General features: G+C 44.9%; 1 protein-coding gene across 10 annotated transcripts in view; it reads right to left on the minus strand.

Moving 5' to 3' along the window:
- FOXP1 (forkhead box P1) overlaps positions 1 to 26,896 on the minus strand; it is a 598,636-nt gene that overhangs the window by 7,197 nt on the left and 564,543 nt on the right. For 9 of the 10 annotated variants that reach the window (XM_029241873.1, XM_029241872.1, XM_029241874.1 and 6 more), the window contains 7 exons: positions 24,396 to 24,479; positions 14,225 to 14,426; positions 14,041 to 14,120; positions 13,332 to 13,433; positions 9,390 to 9,511; positions 7,434 to 7,503; positions 2,463 to 2,629 (listed from right to left, as the gene is read on the minus strand). In XM_029241873.1, the coding sequence (XP_029097706.1) occupies positions 2,463 to 2,629; positions 7,434 to 7,503; positions 9,390 to 9,511; positions 13,332 to 13,433; positions 14,041 to 14,120; positions 14,225 to 14,426; positions 24,396 to 24,479 (827 nt within the window). The remainder of the gene's footprint in view (positions 1 to 2,462; positions 2,630 to 7,433; positions 7,504 to 9,389; positions 9,512 to 13,331; positions 13,434 to 14,040; positions 14,121 to 14,224; positions 14,427 to 24,395; positions 24,480 to 26,896) is intronic. The other variant, XM_029241878.1, reaches the window with a different exon arrangement.

The following is a 26,896-nucleotide window of genomic DNA, read 5'->3' on the forward strand; positions in this document are numbered from 1 at the left end:
CCCCCCCCCCCCCCCCCCCCCACCCCCCCCCCCCCCCCCCACCGCCCAATGCCTTTCTCTCCGACTCCTGCTTCCGAAAGGGCTCCCAGTGAATAACCGCAAAGCCCCACATTTCCTTTCTTACATCTGAGTAATTCCTTTGTTTAGCTACTCTGGGAACAGAAGAGTTTTTAAGGCAAGCTGACTGGTGTTTAAAGGCATTGTGTTCAGAGGGTGTGGGCACAGCATGGAGTATTTTGCTTTGTAGCTCCTTTAGCCCCATCAGGATAAAAGTATAAGGCCCCAAAGCCATAACTATGTGACTACTTTGTAGCGTTTGTTTCAAGAGACAGACAAAAATGTTGTGGGGTTTGAGTGTCACAGAAAGGGTAAGAAGTTCTATTTCGACACTCGATGGTAGCTGGGCTGCCTCATTAACCGAGGCCCTTTAAGCCTTGCTGTAGAGTTTATGGCTGATTTATTCCCAGAGAACAGAACAGGTGAGAAACAAGTTGCATCACAGCAGGGTAATGCACGTTGGACAAGAAGGAAAACTACGTCATTACAGAATTTGCTTAATGGAAATCTGAGATCAAAAAGAGTTAAGCATCTCTCACAAACACCGAGAGTAGGCACAGGGAATATGCGCTGATGACCAACAATTATTTTTAGCAAAATCCTTTATTTTAGTGTAAACCTGTGAGATTTGAGCAATAAAACAGTATGCTTTGGGGCATCTCTATGCAGGGCTTCTTAAAAACAAAACACACGCACGCACACCAGTACAACCTTCATTTCGTTAAAAATTAGGCTGATCGCTTGCTGTAAAGCAAGGTTTCTGGTAATACTTGGGGTTAACTCGAAGTCTGAAATAACTTTATAGTGACTCTATCTTGTACAGCAAAATTAGCCTCACTCTAAACTGCTGTGAGAGGTTTTTACCCAAATACCTTTTTTTAAAAATTTTCTTCTCTTTTTTCAGCGATCCTTTTTACTATAAATAATAGGAACACACATCAGGTAAACGTCAGCGGTCTGTGGATACTATGACAGACAAACAGTCTCTCTTCCACTCAGTAACTTCAGATGCTTTTGCTCCAGTAAGTATTCCTTGAAGCAGCGCACACGCCAATTTACGTGTGCTCTGAACTTCCTTAATAGCTTAGTAAAATACTCCTGTGGTGACCACGATTTTGAGATGAATACGGGTGTGATAATAAAGTCAGAAAGACCAGGTTGCTTGACGAAGGAAGATCGATGGCAGTAGCGGCGTGAGAGAGAAACACATTCTTAAAATGCTGTGGAGTAAATGCTAAGAGACTGTTGATATAAATTTAAAACGATTATTTTCATCTTTAAAGGTCCTTTTCAAAGCACTTTGGGCATGCAATTCAAATGCTAAAGAATCAAATTTCAGATTCCTCCAAACCCACCAATTTACCCATGCTGGCAGACAGCATTTTGCCTTTGTTGGTAGGTGCCAGTTCATGCTCTTGCTAACTGCCACAGGTCATATTTTCCATTCTGATCACTCAAATGCTCTTAAAATAAGACGTTGGTCAGGAATTCAGAGACGCTGTGTAGACAAGGGGTTCGCTTCTAGGAGCTGACAGCATGGTCAACACTGAATAGGTTTATCCCTTCAAAGCGGGCAGCGGGTTTCGCAGAGACTCGCTCAAAGCCAGAGGCTGTCATTCGACAGCATCCCCTGCCAATCCTCTCTGGGGAAATGTGCTTTCTTTGCTCTTTTAAGACTTTTCCTGGGAGACGGGGAGCCGTTACCGTCACCCCCGCCTGCCTCCCATCACCCAGCCAAAAGGGGCAGCACGCACGGCCCTGTCCGTGGTGTGCCTGGTCCTGACGCCACGCACATGCAGCCTGGGATAGCCCTCGTGCCTCACTCCGTACGCTTCTGGGCGTGCTCATTACACTGCCGTCTGCTGCTATAATGCTCCTGTTAATTTTCCTTTTGATATTTTAAGAGCAATCTATAAACCATGCCGCCTTTCGTTCGTGCCATCGTCAGTGCTTGGTAATGACGCTTCGGCGTGGCGTCCGCGCTTCCGCGTACCACGTACCCAAGTGAACGAGCATCCTTTGCCTCCCCGCTAGCTTCGGCCCGCCCGCACGGTGAACAGACAGCGAAGAACTCTGCCACCGGGATGCGTTCTACTGCTATAGGAGGAAAAGGTAACGTGGCTGCGAGCGAAGGCCAAAAGCACAGGTGTCACCCATTGTATGGCCTTGGGCACTCGTGGGGCCGCGTGAAGCCTACTGCTGTAACGGGAACGTCAGTAAACGGCCCTCCTAGGTGCGAACCGAGCTGCAGGTTTCTGGACGCACCCACTGCTATCTGGGGTCTAGGAAATCAGAAGTTACAGAGAAGGTGTCAAAAGCCGCCAGAGGAGAAGGGGCCGGTGTGCACCTAGAACAGGGGGACCGGGACGTGACGGCAAAGGCGTTCCGGGGTGGCGGGTACTCACACAGCTTGCATAGGGGATCTGCCCGGGCTGCTGTCGCTCTCGTTGCTGTTGGTGTGCTCCATCGCCCCGTTCAGCTCTTCCCGTATGGCACTGGCTAGGTTGCCCAGAGTGGGGTTTCCCATGGAAGCGGTAGTGTATAGAGGTATACTGTTCTCAGCCATCGAAGCCTGCCATCAACCGAGAGAAGATTTATGAAGACAGGGGTGTACACAGACGGGGAAGCTATCAATTATGGGTGGATTCAATGATCTTCGGTTTCACGTCATTCTGGCACGGGTTGGAAAAGACAAGTTTCTAATAGGTGTAGAAGGATTTGTGCTTTACAAGTCAGGCTGCTGACACACGGCCCAGGCTGGGTCTCAGAGAGCTAGCTGGAGGGACCAAAGCGCCCGTGGGGAGGGAGGGCTCAAGTCAGCCCTGCTGGGTAGAGGCATCTGGGCTTAGACAAGGCTATCTACCAGTAACGAGGTTTCTGTCTGATGCCTTTTTTCAAGAGGAACGGAACATTTCTAGATCACAGGGACATATGATGGAATTTTCATTTCTTTATCCACTTCGATGACTGACTCCAGTATTGGATGTTATTAAAGATCTGAGCAGATTACTCGGGCCACAGAGCCCAAACTTAGGAGAACTTCCATAACCATCTGTCTTAGAGCCCTACAGAAAAGGAAGAGATTATAGAAGTGGAATCCGTTTTTATCTCCCCGCCCCCATCATTTCCATTGGAATGAATTATTTTTGAATCTTTTTAGTGTAGTTTTCAGATAATAACTGGTTGAACGGTAACTCTAGGTAATCTTTCAGGCTCTGACCAATCACCTGGAATTGGAGGACTGAAGAAGAAAGAAATCTCCGGCAAAAGGAAGCTGTAAATCGTATTTCCTTTGGGTATGTAAGTACATCCTTACTGAAGGTGACAAAGTCCCTCCCTCCAAGCGAGTGTCAGCGACAGAGTGTGGGAGTGGCGGGGAAAAGAAAGAACTCCTCAGCTCCGTGGTGGGATACTGCTCATTGTTTTTATCCTACTGCGGTTGAATAGAACGACCACCCCAGTCCTGAGATGCGGACAATAGTCAGACATATCACCGGGCTGAAGTAGCCATATTGTTGCATTTGGGTCGTGATCCTGACCCAGTGACCCTTCATTTTATTAAAAGAGGACAGACGTTCAAAAACTGGCGGCTGTAACTGGACCCAGATTTATCAAAACGGCCCTCTTGCAGACTACAGTCCGCCTGCCTTTCCATCCTAATGAGGAAAAAAGTGCAAAATCACAAGACAATCTGGCGTGGCGACTCCAACTGGCCAGCCATACACGAGTCCAAACTAGTCTAGAAATCCTGGCTCTGGTGAGACAGTAAGAGCCAAAAACCAAGAGAGGACGCGTACAAAGCTGGGCTGCAGAGAATCCGCCTATTAAGACAATCGCAGTCTCACTCGCTGTACAAACTCCAAAGCCAGAGACGCCTTAGCCATCCCAAGCCCCGCGATGGATGCCCCACCCACACCTACCGCAGCCCTGGCTAAGGGACTACTGCAAAGGCAGGCCCTCCGCAAGCCCACGGCTTTCCCTTCCCTTCCCGCCACTTCTGAATTTATGTAACAACTGCCTTCTTTTAAAAAATGGAAAAAAAAAAAATCCTGTTTTCATTTCCAAATGTGGTGAACTCATTTTGATGAACAGCACATCTGAACATTCCTCACTCTCCTACAGTTTGTCAAATAATTTGCATCAAGTACTTTTTTCAACAGATCTCTTGTGACTGCAATAAAGCACTTTTTTCTTTTTTGGCAGAGCGAAAAGACAGACCCGCTGCCCGATTTTTTTACCCCCGCCCCAAGGTGCAGCTGGACAAGCATCTTGACTGTCTTTGTTTGAGACAACACAGTGGTCCTGCCTCTCCCCGACATGGAAGTTCTGCTGGGACCATCATGTGAGTCTCTTTTTCCTGGAAATACCACAAAGCCATTTCACTGCTACAGTCAGAATGTGGCGAAAGTGGGGCCCCTCTCTAGCTTGGTATTTTTTCGCAGCTTCTCAAGTCAGTCAAAGATTGAGAAGTAAAAACAAAAAGGGAAATGTTCCTAAGGATGTAGTCTTTGGGACGAGCTGGTCACGTACAGGGCAACCTTTTGGGGATGTATTCGTTCTCCGTGGCTCTTAATGCGTTCTAGGGCAAAGCTATTTCCCATGGGGACTGGATCATAAAACCTGGGCTGACAGTGGTGAAAGGCATCCCAAGGTAAGCATTTTACACTGATCCCTTGATTCTCAGACAAAAAAGACGTAAATGAAAAAAAACCAGCCTGGTCGCCTTTAAAAAAAATGATCAAGTGGGCTGCGTAGAGAAACCCGGTGGCTCCTTCACAGTAGAGCCTCTTGGACATTCTCTGAGCGACGGAGCAAAGCAACCCACCCGAGCTTCGAAAAATGTTCACCAACGGCTTCGGTCTAACCTAGTGGTTCTTTCTTTTTTGGTCGTTGATGTCTATTTAGGAGAGGGGGCCGGGGCGGGGGGGAGGCTTACAATTTTTATAATGGACCTAATTTTATAAGTGGTCCTATGCCCACAGTATGTGGTTTCATATCACGCTGGCCCCTCTGCCAGAAAAAAAAAAAAAAAAAAAAGAAAAAGAAAAAAAAGAACAAAGGTCCTTAAGTCAAGGTGCAGAAGTCCCTAAGTCCTGTCCCTCTTGGAATGTTTGTTAACCGCTCTGAGACGCCCGGGGGGGGGGGGGGGGAAGGCAGTCTATAAATACGAAGCTTTACGGTTACCCTTAGTTACTTCACTTTTTCAGAGCATACTGCAATCTGTCCCGAGTCCAATGTTTTATTTCTGTAGTGGATTCGGCTGTCCTATTTTATATATTGTATATCACGCGTTATGTTGCTCTAGTAATCTTTTGAAGATGTTGTTCCACTATTATTTTTACTTGCCTTGAAAAATGCAAGTGGGCGGGAAGGGAAGGCCTGCTGGTAGACTCTTTATTTAATTTGCACAGCAGAAAGTTGTCCTAGGGGACTGTCTACTGACCCGGGACCCAGACTCCTAGAGGAGAGGAAAAAGATCCGTTCCTCAAATCATGACTTGAGATGCACGTATTCACCTCACTGCAGGATGGACACCAAGGGTTCTTGGAAAACAGGCAGGAGAGTTTGGGGCTATCGCTGAAAATAAGAAAGGGTGCAGAGGAGGCCAGGAGCAAATGTTTTAGAGGTGAAACACGAACAGTTCTGTAATGATAAAGCCTCCTAATTGACATTAGTCACAGAGTCAAGAGAATCCAGAGGATGGAGGATCACCGTTGCTGCTGGGTGGTGGCTGTTGTGTCGTTGTTGTTGGTTTTTTTTGGCCTTGCCGCCTCATGAATGTAAAATGTGCCTGTGCTCTTAATACGATTCCAGATAGAGCAGCCTTTAAATTCATACTTTACAACACTCCAGGGAAAAACAGTCACTAATGAACGGTATTTACAGTGGCAGCATCTAAGCGTGCTTTTTATTTGCTTTTCGAAAGTTACTGTGTGAACGAACACACACACACACACACACACACACACACACACACACGAAAGCTAAGGTCAGTGAATTTGCCTCTGAACTGAAACTGCGTAAGAGGCGTATCATCCATCCTCCGGAGCCTTGAGCTCCTGCTGACCGGACTGGGAAAACGGTTCTCCAGGGCGCAGGGGAGGTGCTCGGCAAACCGCTGTTAAACAGGAATAGCCAGAGCTCCCCTCCCGATCGCCTCTTCACTGCACTCTGTTCCCCTCAACGCTGAGCGTCTCCACCGAGTTTGCATCATTAGCGTCCCTTAAGGAGCCTTTTTTACACTTCTCTCATTTGCGCCCTTCCCTCACAAAATTTTAGTAATCTGTTTGTTTGTGCGTTACAGCCCTTTGCAGGAGCCCATGACGTTGTCATATTTAAGTATCGAGAACGCATGCTGCAGAGGTCTGTCACGGGCTAGGATCACATACGTCAGATCTATCTGTGTAGACTGTTGGCATTTAAGTTACCGAGACCCCTGTGGACTGCGGTCTAGAACAATCTAGGTGGGTCAAAATCCAACAGGACCACGGACGGGCCAAAGGACCCTGCCTACCTACGAACTCTGGAGGGGGGGGGGGTACCCAGGTAAACCTTAAGGAAGTGTACTACAGTCTTCTCTTCGACCTGAGAGATGACTTTACTGTTTGTTGGGTAACGGAGAAATATGCGATAATTCAAAGGCTTGATGGATGCCAGGGCTGCCCCGGTAACTCACGTTTGGGTGGTAACCTCCCTCCTGCTCAATCCCCGTGGCTTCGTCCCCTGGCAACGCCGGTTACGTAAGGAGGGCTTGGTTTGTCAGTAGGAAACAAACGTTCTGCGAGCTTATTACGTAACCTTGAGCAATCCGCTGGAAACCTAAAGAGTCTCTCCTTCCACACCTCTATCGCTTGAACAAAAACAGTTTACTTTTTACCAAGCGAACCGAACCCCACCCCCCGCTCTCCCCCGTGAAAAGAGGCCAAACTGGACTTGAAAAGAAAAAGGAGCAGAAGTTAAGAAGAAGAAGAAAAAAAGCCCTGCTTTCTCTTTAAACCCGTGAACAATAGAAGGTCATGTGACACAGTGGCCTATCACCCAGCACATTAATAGCTGTGCTAGAGTAATTACACTTGTGGTATTTTTGCCTCAAGTGAAATTCTGAAATAAGAGGATGGAAATTATGATACTGCTGATAAATATTAATAAGTGAACTTTTAATTTTTTTGCCACAGTATTCAAAATGCTAAGCATCTTGCTAATGCTGAAGCAGCCCGACGTGCCTGCCTCCAGGGAGTACGATGCTTTGTGCACTTAAGAAAAAAGTTTAACGGAATTAAAATTTAATATCTAATTAGAGCGAGGCTAATATATTTTGAAATGAGTGCGGGAGCCATGTGCCTCCGCGGCACAGTCCGGACGGCCGTTCATCTTACCTGTAAAGCTGCATTGAGAGGTGTACAGTAGGCGTGGCTGGTCTGCATGTTTTTAATAAGGGAAGGGTTACTGCATAAGAGAAAGATAAAAACTCAAAGTTAAACGCAATCAACCCCCCCCCCGCGAGTGTTTTTCGCGAAGTCTCGTCTTAAGCTTGCCGCTATCTTTCCAAATCAATCAGAAATGTCCCCCAGCCGGAAGACCAAAGAAAAGGTGGGTTTCGCCCCCACCGCCCCCCCCCCGCCCCCCGACCCCGCGCGCGCTGGCTTTGTGGGGGCTGCTCTGTGTGAACCTCCCCGCCCCGGGGTGGGAGAGACTTTGCCCGTTCAAGCAAACTGGGGGTAAAATTTTGGATTAAGTAATCATCGCCTCGGGCACTCCCTCCACGGATGAACTTTTGTCTGTCTCACAAAACAGCGACCTCCCTGTAAATGGGTAGTAACCCGCCCGGACTCCAGCAGGAAGGCAGATGCTCTAGGGCCTCGGGCTGGGGAAGTCAGCGAGCGAGCGGACCGGCAGGGTTTCCTGGGAGCCAGCGGGAGGAATCTTGCCTCTTAAGCTTCTCCAGGATTTGAATTCTAGAATGAATGCTAGAGGAACGGCAGGGTAGCTCCGAAGAAAAGATCTTCAAGGCTCATTTATTGCCAAAAGAAGATGGAGAGAAGGCTACTCCAGGGGAGGGTCAGGCAGCCGAGGTTGGGGTTCCAGTCCTTCGGGCACAGCCGCAATTTGGGAGGGTACGAGAATAATTTGATGCTGTGTCCATTACCGACCAAATGAAGACAAGATAGATGTTGTTTTAAGGACAGCTGTAGCCAGGAGGGATACAAATACTTAAAAAAAAAAAAAAAAAATCATACAGGAGGCTACTGAGGGAAAGAAAGGGGTGGCTTCCGTGGGCGGGGGGAGGGGGGGGGCGGGCGGCGGGAAATTATGTACGTTTCCCAATGGTCCCTAAAGGAAGGAGAGGCACGGGTCTCCATTTCTTTCCCATGCTTGGGGCCCTTTTGGCATTCATTTCACTATATTTATATCGTTATACTGAGTGAGCCAAGAAGAAGAAATGTATCCCAGTAAATACACATTTTAACTCTAAAGAAGGAGGTTTCCTCTTCACTTGGAGGAATCAGGGGGTCACGCAAAAGCACTGGGTTATAGGGTCCCCGTAAAGCTGCTGAATCAAAAGCCAACCGATATTTGCATTAAAGACGTCAAAAAAGCATTATTCAAGGCACTGGTGTTCCAAAGAGAAACGAGAGCAATACATGTACAAATCACACGATTTAGTTCCGTTGCAGAAAGCCGTGGCACTGCTACGTGGTGAAATGCAAAACTATCATGGGATGAGTCAACCATGCAAAGCCAAAGCAACAGCAGAAACAAAAAAACAAAAGCAAGTAAAGGCTCTTACTGTGCGACAAGCTCGTCAAAGTTTTCATCGGGGCAGTATTTGCGAGGACGGCCTCGTTGAATATGGCGGCCACGTTTAAACTCTTCATCATCAACTGTCCAAAAGGACCCAAACTCATCCTCTACTCTGATAAAGCACTTATGCAGTGAGAGGTTGGTGCGAATGGCACCCTGGGATAGGAGCAGCAGCAAAGGAGATGAAGTGGCAACAAAAGGAGGCGGGGTTGGGGGCAGAACAGACATCCAATACAGGGAACAGGAGAAAGAAAATAAAATGCAATAAGCATAAGCCAATGGTTTGTGAGGGTTAATATGCATTGCCACCTAAAAGCTACTAGCATGTGATGCAACAAAGACCAGCAAGCAGGGCAGGGGGACTGGTGGGTATACAAAACAGGAGGGATGAAATGCTTTTTTGCTTCCCTTAACTGAGACAACGTGAAACCAGTTCTTTGGTCTAACACCGTCTAGCAGCCAAAAGCCTCTAGTTACACTTGTTAGCGCAATCCAAGCTAGGCTAAGAAGTTCAAACATGGTGGACGTACCCACTGATCTTTTGTGGCCTTCGTTTTTGGAACTCTACTTCATCCACTGTCCATACTGCCCCTTTAACGTTTTCTACTCGCACAAAACACTTGTGAAGACTAAGATTATGACGCACTGCATTCTGCAGCAAGTATAAAAGAGAGAACATTTACATTTTCCATAAGAAAAGACTCCAAACACAGCAGTACATTCAGCCTGACAGTCCACAGTTGTAAAACCGTCCCCGAGAACTGTAGCTCCCACCCCCATGGATGACCCTCCTGTGGTGAGGGGGGGGGGGGCCCTCTTCCAAAATCAAAACCCCAAATGATGACTTACTTGTGTTTGGGCATTTTAGTCTAGTCTCTGGTGAACAGTTAAGCAGAGGAAAGATTTTTTTTAATATGCCTGTTAGCCCCCAAATAGGGTTCACGGCCAAAATATAAAAGTAACGTTAATACGACTTCAAAATCAGGAAACAGGTAAAGCATAAAACCGTCCCTTTTAAACCCACTTGTCTCTCAGACGAAAGGGGTAATTTATTTTAATTTTTTTTAAACCATGAAAGATGGTAATTCCTACTGTTAAATACATTTTGCTTCTTTTTAGTTCGTCGAAGTGTTGGCTTGAACACCTTCGACACATTTGCTCAGGTCTATTACGAAGAAATTGACATTGGATTGCTACCATCGAGAGTATCACCTCCTGTAGCTGATAGGATCGGGGTGGGGGTGGGGGGCAGTGAGTCACATGACCCTGCAGTGGGTCAGTATCCATTATCAAGCTAGGTCTTACCTTCCCAATTATATAAATGTTGGCCCTTACTATGGGCAAGTGCTTTTAATTAACTGAGAAAATGCCAAAGGAACCCATGAGTAGAACTCTCAATGGCAAAATGAGGATACTCTATCTAAGTTGATGGTTTCTTTCCATAGACACGTTTCTTTCTTAGGGTTCAAAGTCATTTCCCGTCACTCCTAAGCTGAGACCCTTGACATCTGTAAGGAGCATCTCAACTGCAGGGTGAAGAGTTTTTGACACCTCATCCTTCCTGAGTTTCAGGAATAATCCGCACCCCTTACTTACGCTAGGTACAGTTAACAAGCATGGCTTCATCTCTCTTTGAGTTCTCCTGGGTGAACGTGATTGACACTCAAACCTGGACAAGAGGCTATTTCAAAGAGACCCATATCATTTACTCCCAACTTTCTTCTTATAGGGAATGAGTAGGCGACAACAGGGGCTTGAGAAGTGGATACTTACACCACACCTCACATGCCTTGTAAGTCCCTCAATCCATCTGCTGCTACTGCTCACACAGTCTGTGTTCCTCCCCTTAACCTGCGATATACTTCATCCTTCCAAGTGGCAAATCTTTTTTTTTTTTTTTTTTTTGCGGTACGCAGGCCTCTCCCATTGCGGAGCACAGGCTCCGGACGCGCAGGCTCAGCGGCCACGGCTCACGGGCCCAGCCGCTCCGCGGCATGTGGGAGGATCTTCCCGGACCGGGGCACGAACCCGCGTCACCTGCGTCGGCAGGGAGACTCTCAACCACTGCGCCACCAGGGAGGCCCTCAAGTGGAAAATCTTGATCTGTACTTTGAGAGGTGTTTCAGTTTTTGGATGATCGCCATTAGCGACTCTGTGAGGAGTCATGCTAGAGAATGGTGATGTTTCCTGTCTGATATGGAATATTTAGAAGGTGACGAGAGAAGTGTTATCACGTGGCGTGATGAACTGCCCACAAGGAGAAGCCAGAGGACAAACGCTCAAGGAATTTTTGAGGAATGTCAGCATAACTGGGGTGGGTTCAGACTTCCAGCTGACTACGAAAGGACACCCCTGATTCAAACAGGTTTGATAGGTCTAAAACAAACATCTCTGGAAAATGCTGGGCATGTTATAATTACAGTTAGTAGGGCAAATTTCTTGGCGTATAAACTGTAGTCTGGTCTTTAAGTAGGCACTTTCTTTTTTAATACTGCACAAAGGCAGAGGATAAAGGATGCTAAGGGTCTACTGTTTATCTCCTACAATGACACTGAGGAGGCTGAAATAAATAAACCCAAATTTCCTGAAAAAGAAAGAAAGACAGAGCATGTGTACCTATCAGACACCTTACTGGGAAAAGAAATCAACATCTCATCCTAATCACTGTCTAAGTTTTCCAGTAAGTATCAAAATGTACAGAAGTGTACATTGTAAAGCCATGTCTGAAAAACAGGACTGCTGTAGATCTGTCTGGACTATATAGCCGTGTAAGTAAAACTGTAAAGTCAAAACTTAAGTTTTGTTTTCGAAGACCGTGCATCCAAGCAAAAGCAACTGGAAATGGAGAGTTTCCCACAAAAGCTGAGTGAACTCTTTCCACTCATGACTTTAACTGGGCATTTTTATCTTCTGTCTAAGATGACAGTACAAATAAGGACACATGGAGAAAATTATACGTATTTATGAGTCATTAAATACTTCATTTAGGACTGTTTATATGAAGGGCACTTTTCCCTGCAGTTTCTGAAAATGAAAAAGTTAAATCTGAAGATCTGAGCTTAAATATCACATTCATAACGGGTAATTATTTTAAAACTTGATCATTTGCTATTTATAAAAGGCAATCTGAAGAAAATGTCTGCTTCACGCTTATACTTCCGAAATTCTGAAAAGCATTCACAGCTGAAGACTGTTTTCTAGTTTACATCTCAAGGCAGGCTGAGGAAGAGAAGGGAAGGTTTTTGAACCTAGGTTCCTTCGGGGCCCACGTGTCTTAATGGAAACAAAAAAGCTACTTTGGGCCAGAAGAGATGATTCACAGCTCCGTAAGGTTGATGAATTAATTCTTTGGTTATATTCTTTCAAAACGCTATTTGATGATGAATGTAGCAGAGGAAACAGCGTTTTCTGTTTTTGCTGTTGTTTTTCTCCCATATAAATTACGAACGGAGCAAGGAAGACCTGTATGTCCCGCAAAGCATGTTTTCCTTGCATCCTATAATAAATTCCTATCCTATTTCTGATAATAACGTGTAAAAGATCCAAAAATATTTGCATTTTAAGTATTTCTAAATTTTTTGGAATTTAGGGATTACAAGAATTCTAGATAGTAGTAAAGGTGCGAAAAAAAAATATATGACTCTCAGGTTGTTATCTGCTGCCCCTTTTTCTAAAGCAAAACTGTTAAAAACCGAGAAATTTAAAGTGGGAAAATCCGAAGACCGGTGAGGGCTTAACCGAATACAATGGAATCACTACTAACAGAACCTACGAACCAACTGCTGAACTGGGATTGAGGTATGTCATGGGACCCCAAGCCTTGCTGGGGGCATCCCAGGTGGAGCTACGGAATCTGACCCGTTTTACAGCAAATGCTATTACAGTCAAGTCACGTATTTCAGAATTTGCTTTTCTTCCCCAGAGCGCCTATGAATATCCGATGGACAGTCTCTCGACTTACTTAAACAAACAAACAAACCCTTAATAATACATATACTGGGTTCTCCTGTAATAACTCCAATATACCTTGCTAGTACTTGGAGTGCATAGGTTAAGGAGCTTATATCCAACCAATGAAAGTTAAGTGTATCTGATCAAGTGTATCTGATCATTTCTCCAGGTTCCTGATGGTTAAAAAAAAAAACACAAAAGTTATCTACGCATTCTCTGCAAATACTGGCGGTGGCTAAAGACGGAAAACCATGAGGTCTGTGTACACGAGACAACTTCCTACACATTCCAACCAGAGAGAGATGATTTTACTCGTTATGCCAACATAATGGGACTCTTCCCCCCCCAGCATTTTAACCCCAGTGGAATTATTTTCTCAATCCAGTATGCCTACAAATTAGACTCTTTGAATGTAGCCAAACAATATGTACGTAACTTACAACACCTGCATCTTACCGGCGACAAACTCTCTCCTATAAATGCCAAGACCCAAGACTCAACAGGCCTGCAAGAAAGCTTACCTTCCATGTGGCAGCGTTACGCCGGAAGTAAGCAAACATTCGTGTGAACCAGTTATAGATTTCATTTAGTGTTAGCTGCTTCTCTGGAGATTCGAGAATGGCCTGTGAAGCAAAAGCAACAGAGAAAGATAATTTATGACCAAATCAACAGAACCGCCATTGTACGGTTTCTTGAAAACAGAAAATAATCGTGATGCTGAGCTAATAAATCCTAAGGCAGGTTTCACGAAATGCTCTAAGATTAATGGCTGTATTTACCAGTTCAATAGCAAAATTCAAAATGGAATTATCTAATTGTTTGGAGTTTTTATTTCTGTTTCCGTACAGAAATATTAATTTATTAGTCATTCATAAAGCAGAATCAAAGAGAAATGCAAAACATTTCACTAGCTGATTAAAGCTCAGTAATTATTTAGAGCTCAGATTAATTCTAGGGATCAGAGATTACTGTAGCTTGTGATAATTGACTTGCCATCTTTAAACAGGCTCATTTTCACTGTTGTGTGAAATGAATTTCCTAATAATCACATCGTATTGTAATACTTAATCAAAAGCAATTATGTTATATATTGCAGATTTAAAAAACCTTATAGAACAGGTTTTAGCATGCTTGCATACCAAACGGTTTTAAATCTACTGCATCAATATAATACATCCATGTACACCTCTACCTTCTGATATAATTTCTCATACCGCGTTATTTACTTACCTGCCTAATTAAAGATGCATAGGTAAATGGTGGTCTAACTTCTGCGTTCTTATAAAATTCTTGGTTCTGCGCAATATCTGCTAAATAAGAATCATTGTCCTATTAATTATCACTTTTTACAAAGAGGCTGGTCGACAAGCATTGCTGATCACAGTTCTCCCCGAGGCAAAAATGGAGCATCTACCTGAAGAGATGGGCACGTTGTATTTGTCTGAGTACCGCCTGCGGATGGGTCCCACCGTGTGCATGCTGGTGGTGGTGATGACGGAGGGGCCTTGGGTGACGGGAGTGATGGGGGCAGTGGGGGTCGTAGGAGTATGAGGTAAGCTCTGTGGAGAAGCCTCTGACGCAGACTTGGAGAGTGTGACACTTGATACCAGATTCAGCTGTGAGGAAAGGAACAGTTCTTAGAAGACCTTCAGAAAAAAACAGAGCAACCAAGAAAGCATCTGCAATGCAGAAGGAATTAGATACAGGGGAGGCCTGGCTAGTTTTATGCCTCACAGTAGATTTTTATCAACAGCTGAAATAGGAGGCGCGTTCCCATGTAAACACCATTCACTTTCTTTACTTACGAAAATTTCTAGCATCCTGTCCTGTGATTCTTTTTTTTCTAATTTATTTTTTTATTGTAGTTGATTTACACAATGTTGTGTTAGTTTCAGGTGTACAGCAAGGTGATTCAGATACACACACACACACACACACACGCACACACACCTATCTCTCTATATATACCCACATATTCCTTTTCAGATTTTTTTCCCCCATGTAGTTTATTAAATAATACCTCTTACGAGGTTCTCCTTTCCTGTTGTTGCTGAGGCAGGTTTTTTGCCAAAGACAGTTAAACGAGCGTTTACAGACCCAAAAGGGGTTACCTAGCCTGGTGAGTTTGAGAAATTCTGGGTCAGGACGTTTCTTTAAGCACAACTTTGCACCCTACTATGCCTTGTAAACCTCGAAGCGGGAGAGGGAGTCCTTGTAGCCCCACGAACGCTGATGTTTCAGGAAACGCCAGTTGGGATACATTGGTATCCACCTGAGCTCTTAGAACTTTCTGGAATGTGCTAGTACAAGCGAGAAACTGTTTTTACCTAATTTTAATAAAAAGGAAAGTTGTACTAAAATAGCCACATATAGCCACTGGCTACACCACACTGGGACGGGCTAACTCAACTCCAGGATGAAACTTCACGGATGGGAACTACTGCTGAGAGGTTTGGCCTGTGACTTGTATTAAAAAGAGTGGCACCGGATCCAGTGAACAGCCGTTTAGTTCCATTAGTTGGCAGAGACTAATCTTTGAAAGCTTTCTCCGTCACCTTCATTAAACTCTATCCAATATAGGATTGGAATCATTTGTTTAAAAAGAATATGGCATAAGAGAGATCTGGAACTGTAAAACATTTTAATTTTTTTTTCCTTCCAGTTTCAAATGCGTAGTAACAAAATGGAATAATCCAATGCTTCAAGTCCGGAAACACACACTAGTTATTTGCAGGAGCACAGAGGAAAATCAACAAGCCCTGTTTCGGTCCTTCCTTCTTTCTTTCTTTCTATCTGTTTCGCCTGCACCTTGACGTGTTTCTCTAATTAATAACTGGAAACACGAGCCTGTCCCCCTTTGCAAAAACTCGTTGCTACTGAAATATTAAGTCTGGCTACACTGAAGAACTTGGTTGTTTTCAACAGAGTTCTTACAGTTTACCCAGAACTGCCCTCTGAGGAACTTGTAGCTGCCCCCAATCCAAGAAAGTTTGGCAAAGTAGCCTTACTTGGTATCACTATCTCAAACCAGATTGTGAATCACTTAACAAATTAAGTCTGGTTCACCACTGCAACAGTCCTAAGTCCAAGACATTATTTGTGGAAAGTATTAAAAATGAGATTCCTCTGAGATCATAATCAAAGAACAGATTAAAAGAGAGTTCTAATTTGTTGGGAAGACTCAACCTTACTCATACCCTAGTAATGAGAAATATCAAATATCGTTGAGAAAGTATTAATGGAAATACATAAACATGGCACTGGAAACTGAACGCTGGGTTGCAAGCTTTTGGTTGGGCGGCTTTCCCTTTTCTCCCTCCCTTGAAATGCTGACTCAGCCGACACCAGACTGCCGCCCGCCGCCGCCGCCGCCGCCGCCGCCGCCGCACCCCACCCCGCCCCGCCCCGCCCCCCAACCAATCCCTACACCCCCACGCTCCCCCATGCCTGATAAGAGCAAGCTGTGGAGATGGCACCACCCTTATGAATCCCCCAGCAAGCTGGGCAGATGCTGGGAGCTGCTTTTTTTTTTTTATTAGTGCTGGAAACTTGACTTCGTGACACACATTTGCAAACTAAGTGCTCACGGTCCAGCTCCAGCGTAGCAGCCGCGGCGGGATGGAGCAGATCTGGGAAGGCTGGGGCTGACCTCCTCTTTGCCTTGGGCCTTCATCACTGACCAAGTACAGGAACAGCGTGTCTAAGCATCCGCCCCAGCAACGGGTCAATGAAATCAGCGCACGGAAGGCTAATGCTCATCAGTATACAGCTTTTAAAATTCAGATGCTCTTAGGCTTAAGAGGATCCAAACGCTCGGGAAAGTCACGGGGACCATTTGTAAAGACCACGCTGTGAAGCCCCTGCCACCGCCTGGTCTCGCTGAATTCTCATACCATCACGAATACTTGAGATGTTGTTACTCACGTTTCACAGATAAGCAAACACAGGCTCACGGGAGATTAAATAACGTGCCCATATTCACAACCTGGACTCAAAATCACATACACACTGGAGATTCTAGGCCCTCTGTATCATAGTCTCCTTACGCCCAGACAACGGGAACCATAAACAGTGTCCGGGTTCATTTTTCTGCACGCTCATTTTTGGAAGGGACCTGGGGATTAGCTTTTATCCCTGCTTATAACGGACATTCAATAAATCTTCCCCAGCAAACATACGGCAATGGGAACTGAAACGACAGAAGAAGGAACAGAACAGACAACCGCTGCCCTCGAAGGGCTTTACCGTCAAATGCAGACACTGATCAAAGGAAAACCGGCAGAGCAACCGTAGAACAATCCCGAGAACTAACTCTGCTTCTGGGCTCTTCGGTGGAAGAACAGTACCCTCAACACCACGGCGTTCTTTAAAAGGTAATGAAAATTATAATATAAATACAGCGTCCTCAGGGAATATGCACGCTCCTTTCCAGTTCTGTGAGGAAGATCACCAGGCCCACTGGGTTCTAGTTAATTGCCCAAACCCCAAACTCGTGGAAACATTCAGCAAGTGCAGGCCCATCCCTTGGGAGCTCACCTACAAGAACAGACAAGCCCCACGATACGGGTACAAAGTCATAAAACATGAAAAGAATGTCATTCTTGCAGCCTTAATACTTGGACTGGTTCTACTGAAAAAGCAACAGTCGGGAAGAAAATCCCTCCCGGTTAGCACGATCCACGAAGAAAGAGATGCAGCTGAAGTTTCTGGAGGCTCTGAAACACAGGTACCAAATGGAAATCAACACCAAGCCAGAAGAGAGCAGAGAGGGCTTTTTTTTTTTTAAAACCAGGCTTGACAAATGACACCGTGATTCACACCCACTGCTGGGCTGTCTCTAATAAGCCACAGAGGAAGTAGCCAATCTCGCCTAATTACCAGATAAAAATGTATTGTAAGGACTCTAATTAGGAGACGCGGATGGAGGTGATCTAATGATTAAATGCTGCATTCGACTGACCCCACCATCAATGTGCAGCGGTGCAAGATGTCACTGGAATATTTTGTAGAAACAGTAATTTTATTTCGAGGAGGGGAGGCAGTAATATTTGTAATGATGGCTATGAGGTAAACTAATTAAAAGACAGTTCCTAGAGGAAGAGGGTGGCTGAGAGCAGCTGTGGCCATTCCAGAACCAAGTGCCAAGTCTCCACAGAGGAACTGCAGTCAAGTGGAAAATTTCTGCCTGACCTCTGCCCCTGCTATTAATTTGCAGGAAAACTAATGACACATATACATATTCCCACAGAATTGTTCTAATTGCTAATTTGCCAAAGGAGCCCCGATTCCAAATTAAACACGACTGTAGCCTGCGAGGGAAGAAAGAACAAAAAGCGGTAAACTCCAAACACAGGGTGCCTCGCCTGGCGAAATCATCTGAAGGCTGACCCAACAAGTTAATGAAATGTCAACCTTGTCAACGGCGATCGAAGTTTCTTAACTTTTAAACTCCGGCTGGATGATCACATGCTGGTCTCGAGGAGAAACCATCTTTGGGGAGGAAGGTCACGAGGGAGTGATAAGATGCAGCAGGGGGAAGGTCTCAAGATAGGCTCTGCGTTCAAACCAGACCTGCTCTTTTCATTAAGGTCTCTCTCTGCAAAAACTGGACCCCCTACGCCCCCCACCACACACACAAAAATTAATCACAGACTTAGAACAGCAGAGCAAACCGGGAACGGTGAGGGGTGTGCGGCAATCTTGCAAGATTCACCTGAACTGTAAACTATTAAAACTTAATAATATAATCATCAATTAGAAATGAAAGCACGCGTGCTTCGTGTTTCTGACTGTAGCTCAGGTTGGGAGAGAGAATTTTTTTCTTCCGGGGCCTGGAGCAGGAAGGGATGGGGACTCTGGGAGGGTTTCTTTTCCTATTTTTCAGATTGTGTTCATTTTCTATTTAAAAAGAAGTTGCTATGTTTAGAAAAGTTAGTAACTCTGATACTTTCTACATGGCAAGTTTCCATCATGTGATGATTTGGGCAAAGATAATCTCTTTGAAACGCCGGCCAAAAGCTTAAATTCTTATGTCACTTAAGATTGCCGTTGGGCTTTATTTTTTATTTTTTTAGTTTCTATGCGCTCTCAACCGTCGGCCTTTCTCCCAGGTCAGTTCCAGGGGTGACTATCCTAGAAATCTTACCCATCCAAACAACTGGAACCAGATCAGCTGCCCGGGACTCTGCCGAGCCCCTCTTCGAAAGATTTATCTTTCGTTTTTAAACAGTAACCTCCTCTCTCTCTTTTAAAGACGGTGAGTCACTCCCATTTTTTTAAAAATCAACAAACGGCTGAGGTAAACCCCAGACAGAAACAGACTTGTAAGCATTCCCACAAGGACTCATCTGGATTTTTGTTTGTGCTCTTGCCTCGCTTCAGAACAGATGCTGAGAACAAAAGGCCAACCTGAAACCCAGACACCGAGGGACCCAGCCGCTTAGTATGGACTTTGGGGCTCACTCGCTTTTCTGCTGTTGGTTCGACTGGCCCGAGCAGGTGAATCCTAGACAGGAATCCCTCGCCTTCAGAGGTGGCCTTTTCTGAGGCTGGAGGGACGGGAAAGATGTTACCAGATCGTGGCAGGGGGTCGGGGGGTGGCCTTGGGGAGAGCTCTCTCTGCCTGGTCCCGCTACTGCCTTAGATCTGGGCCCTGGCGCACGGCAGTGACCGAGGACGTGGTCGTCAGGATGAACCTCAGGGTGGGGGACTTCGCGAGAAACAGTATAGAAACATCCCTTGTGTGTGTGTGGTGCTTGCGAATCTCTCTTTATGACGGCATCAAATTATTCCCCCAACTCAACAGCCAGGCTGCAGCGAGCAGCCCACAAAATCAGCCACTTCGTTGAGAGACCCCCCCCCCCTTTTGCGGAGCGGGGGGCACGGGGCGAGGGAACACACGGACGGACACTCTCTCTCTCTCTCTCTCCCCCTCTCTGTTTTTATTAGTAGCTAAAAACTATTTCCAAACAGTCCTAATTGCTACGGTTGGAGGAAACGAGAATGCGTGCAAAGGAAAATCTAATACTGCCTTTCGCTTCAAATAGCCAAGTTCTTGTGTTTTACAACAGGTCCATAAAGGAGACAGTACCTACGCTGTAACCAGTTGTCCACCAAATCTGAGGGCGTGTGGTTTCTCCAGCGCTGGGAGCTGTTCTCCGGTGGGTCGGAGGAACACCCTAAAGCAAAGCCTACCTCTTACGTTCTCAGGATTATAGAATATGACCTACGGTATTTTCCTGACCTTATGATAGTGAAAAAGTCTTTTTCAAAAATCCTTAACAACTTAATAAAGTATTATTACGGACATGTTTCTTGGTGGTGGTGGTGGTGATCATCTTATCCTCTGAGTGAGGCCTCCCCCCAAGGACAAGCATTCACCCCCAAGCAATCCATTTTGGTGTTTACCTTGAGAACATGAAGTGGTACCGAGTTTGGAACAAAAGAATATCATTCTCATTAGGACAGTTTACGATCGCCTGATTTTTGGCTTGTGCTTCTCTGAACACGGAAAAGAGACGAATCTTTTAAATCGCCAACGTACAATACACGTGGGCCATTCTGTACGTATGTCAAGCCCGCCTTTGCCCACTGTATGTCCCCCATTGCTAGAATGTACAGCTCTGTTCTGGTAAACTTTTCCAAGCAGGGGCCAGCCTTAATAGAATTAAAAGCTTCTAAGTAAAATTATGACAAACGAAAAGCTTATTTCAGCCGCTGTTGGCCATTCCTTTCTCCCCTCCACTCTGATCATCTTCACACACTTTCCCAGTTCCCTTCCTCAGAGACACAGACACACGCACCTACTCTTAACCCGAGAAAAGAGTCACGAAACTCGCTTCTTTCCACTTCTTCCTATTCATCTTTTAGCTTTCACCTTAGATGTCACCTGTCCCAGAAGGCTTTCCTCGACCCCCACCGTCTAGGGCAGCGGTCCACACACTCACTCCCCGAGAGCACAGCTCATGCCAGGGAGAGCCTGGGAGTGTGTCTTTGGTAGTTGGTCCCACGAGACCCCAAACACCTCGATGGCAGGGATGGTTCTGTCTGGTGTAACTACCCTACGTCTTCCTGTCGCACGTCCAATAAATATTCGTTGACGCAATAATTCGATTTTAAATTCAGGAATTCTCTTCACGAAAACAGCGTGCACTGCAGTTTGAGTCCTGGGTATAATTACGAAAGGAAAGGTTTTTATCGGTTTAAAAGATTTTCAAGCAAGCGGGAGGAGATGTTATCGGAGGCACGTGTGGAACAGGACCGCCGTAAACCCCTATTCAGTTCCTCTCCACGCCTTCCAGTGGGAGTCGCGCTCAGACCCACGCCTAAAAACTTGGGATTCTCCCGAGATGAGCACAGCCTCTGATTAGCCAAATGGGAACATGAGTTCCACAACAGCATCCAGCGAACACGTCTACGGGCTGCTGTCAGAACAATCCAAGAAGGTTTTGGCAGTGAAATGGGAACTGGTTGGATGACTGGACACAGCAAATGACACTTACCACCCAAATGGCATTTAGTGAAAAGCAACGTTTACAGCAAAGCATTCTATCACTTAGTGACTAAGGATTTTAAAATAAACACCGAGTTCCTTTTTAAACAGAAATGGAAAAAAAGAAAAAAAAAAACAAAACAAAACACTCCACAAACTTCCTGGCAAGACTCTAACATGAGAGTCCCCAGCTAAGGTTAGATCTGAATCCCAGGGACTGCTTCCTTCAAATCAGAGAGTCTAGAACGATAGGCATCTGAACATACACCGTGCGTTCTACTATTTCAGGTGGAATAAATCAGTTACAGGCAAAAGGGAGTCTTCTGCACCTTAGAACCGATCATCAGATAACTCTGTATCCCTAAAGTTGAAGGCATCAAGGGTTTGCTCTACGTCTGTCCACCCCTCCCCTTTTTTTGGGGGCAAAGAAGTAAAAATGTATGCAAAACACTACACGTCGGCCTTCTATAATTAATTTCCCAATGCCTCACCTATACGTATTTTAATAATTCCCGATTCATAAGATGGTATCTATAAGAAAATTTTCTATTTTCCAATGAATGAAAAGAAGGCAGCTTCTCTCTGGCAACAAGAGTGTCACACAATACCTGCTTGTCAGGCACCAATGTTTACTTCTTACATGTAAGTTAAAGGATAAGGAATTTATAATGCTGCCTGTGAAGGGAACCACTTTTCATACACAAATGTGATCTTTTTTTTTTTTTTTTTCCAAAGGGTAATACAACAGTCCATTTACATAAACTAATCCAAACAATCTATGTATTTGACAATGGCAAACCTCACACAGACGGCCTATTGTTGGTTTACATCTTGGAGTTCTTTATACTGGCTTGTAGCGCGGCTCTAACTGTCAAAGGTTTGACTTGGACTCCAAATAAATGGTTATAGAAGTGCTGTGCAGCGATATTGGACTTCTTTGCAAAAGAAGACCTGCTGCGTATGAATTCAAAAGCTATTAATTTTTCAGTCAAAAATATTCGTGCCTATTTCTTTTAATAAAGAAATACTGTGCTGAGCTACTAAGAGATAATGTTGACTAGTGGTAGAGAATTTTCAATAGAGCAGTTAAAAATAAATTTAGTAGGAGGTCCCCCTTCGAAGTTATAATTTTCTAGCATGTAAAACATTTTTTTAAATACTAATCAAGACAAACCTTCCTGCCCTGTGCATTTCCCCCAGGACTGCACTTTCCTGTTTATAGGCTGCCTAACACGGGTCCTCATGGAGATTCCCAAGGGTCCCTTTTGTGGCCTATGGAGGCCTATGTATATGGCGCTCCCTGCCGGCATCCGGCGCCATCGCTCGCTGAGTGCCCCGTGGGGTTTTGCAATTCCTTTCCTGCTTTTATCCCTCCTCCTCCCAAGGAGCCTCATGATCCCAAATGAGTATATTCCTAGAGTGCGGAGTCCAAACATTATTCTAGTTCTCACAGTTAATATCTAACCTCATATCACTGTTTTTAATCCACGGAGGAAGGAGGAGATAATCTCATTCTCTCCCTTGTTGCTAGGTTTAGACATGCAAACCCTTCAACCTGGGGAAAACCATTTCCCTAACCAACGACAGCCATCTGAAGACTTCCAGAGAGTTTCAAGCTCCCTATACCCGCTGGAGAACTCAGTGGAGTCATGCCAGGGTCTTACCAGTTTGCTTACCTGGGTTCACAGTATTCCCAGGACCCTCCTTAAAAGAAGGGGTTGACAGGAATAGCACCGAGAGCACAGCTGACTACTGACTCCACGATACTGAATGGCCTCCCCCTGCCCCCCTTTCTCTTGGGTAGCCTACACATTGGGTCCTACAGCCGTTTACCGCAAAATACATGGAAACCAAGGGCTCTTCCCTAGTGAAAATGGATGTGCAAAGTGTTTAATGATTTTATGTCCTATATCTCAGCAATGTGTTCTGTTTCAGACATTAATTTTGTCTGCCAACTGCGTCTTGGCAGGCTACCATATTTGCTGGGTTAATAGTCTGACTCCGTTTTATTTCTATCACTATAAATCATACGTGTATGGGTGTATGTTTGCTTTATTTATAGGAAAAAATCAGTCAAAACAGATAAACCAATACTTGGCCATTACGCCGCATCGCTGCATATTGATTAAAATTGCTGGTACTAACTATAGATTGTCAGCGCTCAATTAATTTTCACACAGTGACTCCAAGCAAAATCAAATAAAGGCAGTGTACCCTTAAATTTTACAAATCTTAAAAATCAAGAAGCAAAGCACTCTCTCCACTGTGAATAACCAGTTGAAGCTACTAGATTTTGAGAACTGTTACGTGTACAAGAAACACAACCGTGAAAGCGATCAATCTGCAACAAGTAATGACGCCTAAGACAGGATGTGGGGTTCAGCTACCACCCTTCCACTTTGATATTAACTGTCTGTGCTTGGTGACGCTCTTGAACGTCAAATAAAAGGGAACAAGGCAAGAAGTAAGAGATTGCTAAAAGTGAAATGTAATTTCAGGGTACCATGTTTGGTCTCCTCACCGCGAAGGAGTAATTTTCACTTCAAACTCTTTAGTGACCGTTAGATGTTCTCCGTAATTATAGCCTCTGACTATTCCGACAGTGTGTTTCCTCTTTCTTTCCCTTCTTGCAGTTAGGCTGGACTGGACTATCCCTCACTCCTTTTCTCACACCCACTGCCTCTTGGCTAAACCATGCTGACATGCCTTTTTCCTCTGCTTTCCTGGTCTGGCTGTGTTCTCTCTGTGTTTCCACCATTGAGAAATCAGAAAGGTTGCTTTCTGTTCTGTTCTGTTTTTTCCCTTCTAGTGAGCTCTCGTAATATGTTTTAGTACCTTGGCGTAGCATCAATCATGTGTCCCAAAGAAGAGCTGATGGTGGGGCCTCGTGGCTAGCGACTGTGCCTGAATCATCCCATATCTGTCTCCCTAAATGCCCAGCACACTGCCCTCTTCATAAAAGGTAATCAGAACCAGATGGAGCTTAAGTCTGTCACTACTCAAAGCTGCCAGGCTAGGCAATCCTCCGTCCTTGGGGTAGGGAAGCGGAGAAGCAACACTGTAGGGCTCCCCACGGGTGTCATTCAGTACTTACGGGCTGAGGGGCAGTTTTGGGTTCCGTAGACTTCACGTGCAGGTGGGTCATCATGGCCTGCAGGCGCTCTTTGTCTTTTGCAAGCTGGTAGGGAGAAGACGCTTTGTTATTTCTTTGAATGCAGATGCAGTACTCCTTTAACATCCCAAATGATACACATTCCAAATTACACTATGGCCCCCTGGCACACGACAAAATGTGCATCAACTGCTTAATCGTTTTGAAATCTATACGACCACTGCCAGACTCCGAGAGTTACTAGAGGTGTTAGTGGGCGATTTCTCCACACAAGATGCATGAGCCTTTAACTGGGAAGTCCTAGACCTGCTGGCACCAAGGAGTCCCATGGAACACAGACAGCTACGAGACAAAACCGTGAATCACGCCTGTTAACCAACCTGATTCATGAGGAAGCCAAAGGAGAATAAGCTAGGGAGCTAAAAACTCGTAAATTCATCCATTGGGGTTGTGGAGAAACTCCTAGGCACACAGATACACTTACGCAAAATTAACTCCATCTTTCTTCACAGGTAGGCACAGGTGAAGACAGTACTGGCCAGCAACTTTGGCAAGGCAGGCAGAGAGCCCCCATTTTCGAGTGAATGCAGAAAAAGCTTACTCATTTCACGGACTCAGTATGTGAGTACCTACTATGTGCTAGTCTCATCGTACCAAAACTTCAAGTCTCCTCATTCTATCAAACGTTATCTTCTGAAGGCACATGAGTTTCTAAATGGATGTATGCAGTAGGCACTCAGACACTACTTATTACATGCTGCCTTCTTTATGCTTGCCGTGGACTCTTTCATACACAATGGTATCTTTGATAGTTCAAGATCGTTGAGCATAGGGGACATATGACAATTATGTCTGTAAAAGAAGTGGGAAATGTATCCCCCAAAGGTACAGATATTAAGAGAACAGCTGTAGAATTTTCGGGAAATGCAGAAGAGATTAATACCAGAGAGAGAAAGGGGGGTGGGAGGAAGGGAGGGAGGGAGGAGAGGAGGAAGAGGGAGAGGGAGAGATAGAAAAAAAAATCTTAATTCAGTACTTTTAAAGACTATTTGTCCAAAATAATGCCTTAAAATTGGAGAGAGACGCATTCCATCGATGTCACATAATTAACATTAAACCTTTTAAATAACAATTAATTTTTTAAGTCTAAAATTATCTGCCCCCCCCCCCAATCAAGTAAGACTCACATTTTTAAAGCAAAGTGTGTTTTAAGGGAGGGGTATGTTTCAGGAATTGGGGCAAGGCAGAGAAAAGGGAAAGGGTACAAAAACAAGAAAGAAAAAGCTTTCGGCTTATCCTAACTGGATGACTCAGTCTCAAGCCATATCACATTTGATTTTTTTTTTTTTCTTTTTATTCCCTTGTGGTTCAGGGAGGAATAAATTAAGAAGAAAGAAAGAAAGAAAGAAAGAAAGAAAAAAGCCTTCTAGTGTTAGCATTTATCTTTCAACAAACAGGAAATGAAAATGATACCATATTAGGAGCCACTTTATGTTATTCACCCTCTGTTCTTTAGTCAGTTATTGAACAGCCAAACTAAAAGATGCTCTGAACACATAATGCTAAAGGAATTTAGTTTTCCAAAGTGGCTCAGTTAGAACAATTAAAATGTTAGCAATGGCATTTTTCTAGTTATTTGTTTTTTTATGTAAGTAAGTGTCCTAAGTTTTTCGACGTTACAACTAAAACATTCTTAGATTAAGAAACATGTTTTGTTTTAAAATTACTGTGGAGCAGAAGGAATGGAGGCATATATGTCGTTCTTTTTAAAAACAAGAAGTGGGCTTCCCTGGTGGCACAGTGGTTGAGAGTCCGCCTGCCGATGCAGGGGACACGGGTTCGTGCCCCGGTCCGGGAGGATCCCACGTGCCGCGGAGCGGCTGGGCCCGTGAGCCATGGCCGCTGAGCCTGCGCGTCCGGAGCCTGTGCTCCGCAACGGGAGAGGCCACAGCAGTGAGAGGCCCGCGTACCGCAAAAACCAAAACACACAAACAAACAAACAAACAAAAAACAGGAAGTAGTCTGTTGTACTGAACGTTACAAATTAAAGGGTGGGAGGTGGTATTTACTGAAGAGTCTGATGAATATTAATCGTGACTTAATTTGGGGGTAAACACTCCTGATGGAGCAATTACAAAGACCAAGTAGAGGGGAAATCCAAATTCCCAGCACCAAAAGAAACCATCACCTCTCTCTTCCTTCCAGATGTCTACCAGGCTGACCTTTTACTGATCAAAGGTGGTAATACCACGTGGCAAACACATAACCTAGAATTTGTATACCCAGCCACCTCCATAACCCTGGTGGTTCACTGCCGCAGGGAATCTTTTCTTATTTTCCCATGTGAATATTACTTAGAATTCATCGTCCATGTTGAGAATCATCCAGGTTCCTTATTTTGCCTCAACCTCAAGCCTACCATCCTAGTTCTGCTTTACTATGGAAAGATGGGCAAGGTTACAGGAAGAGGCAAAAATCCAAGT

This window comes from Monodon monoceros, unplaced genomic scaffold (genome assembly GCF_005190385.1).
Source record: "Monodon monoceros isolate NGI ecotype Baffin Bay Population unplaced genomic scaffold, NGI_Narwhal_1 Super_Scaffold_3, whole genome shotgun sequence".
NCBI classification, from domain to species: Eukaryota; Metazoa; Chordata; class Mammalia; order Artiodactyla; family Monodontidae; genus Monodon; species Monodon monoceros.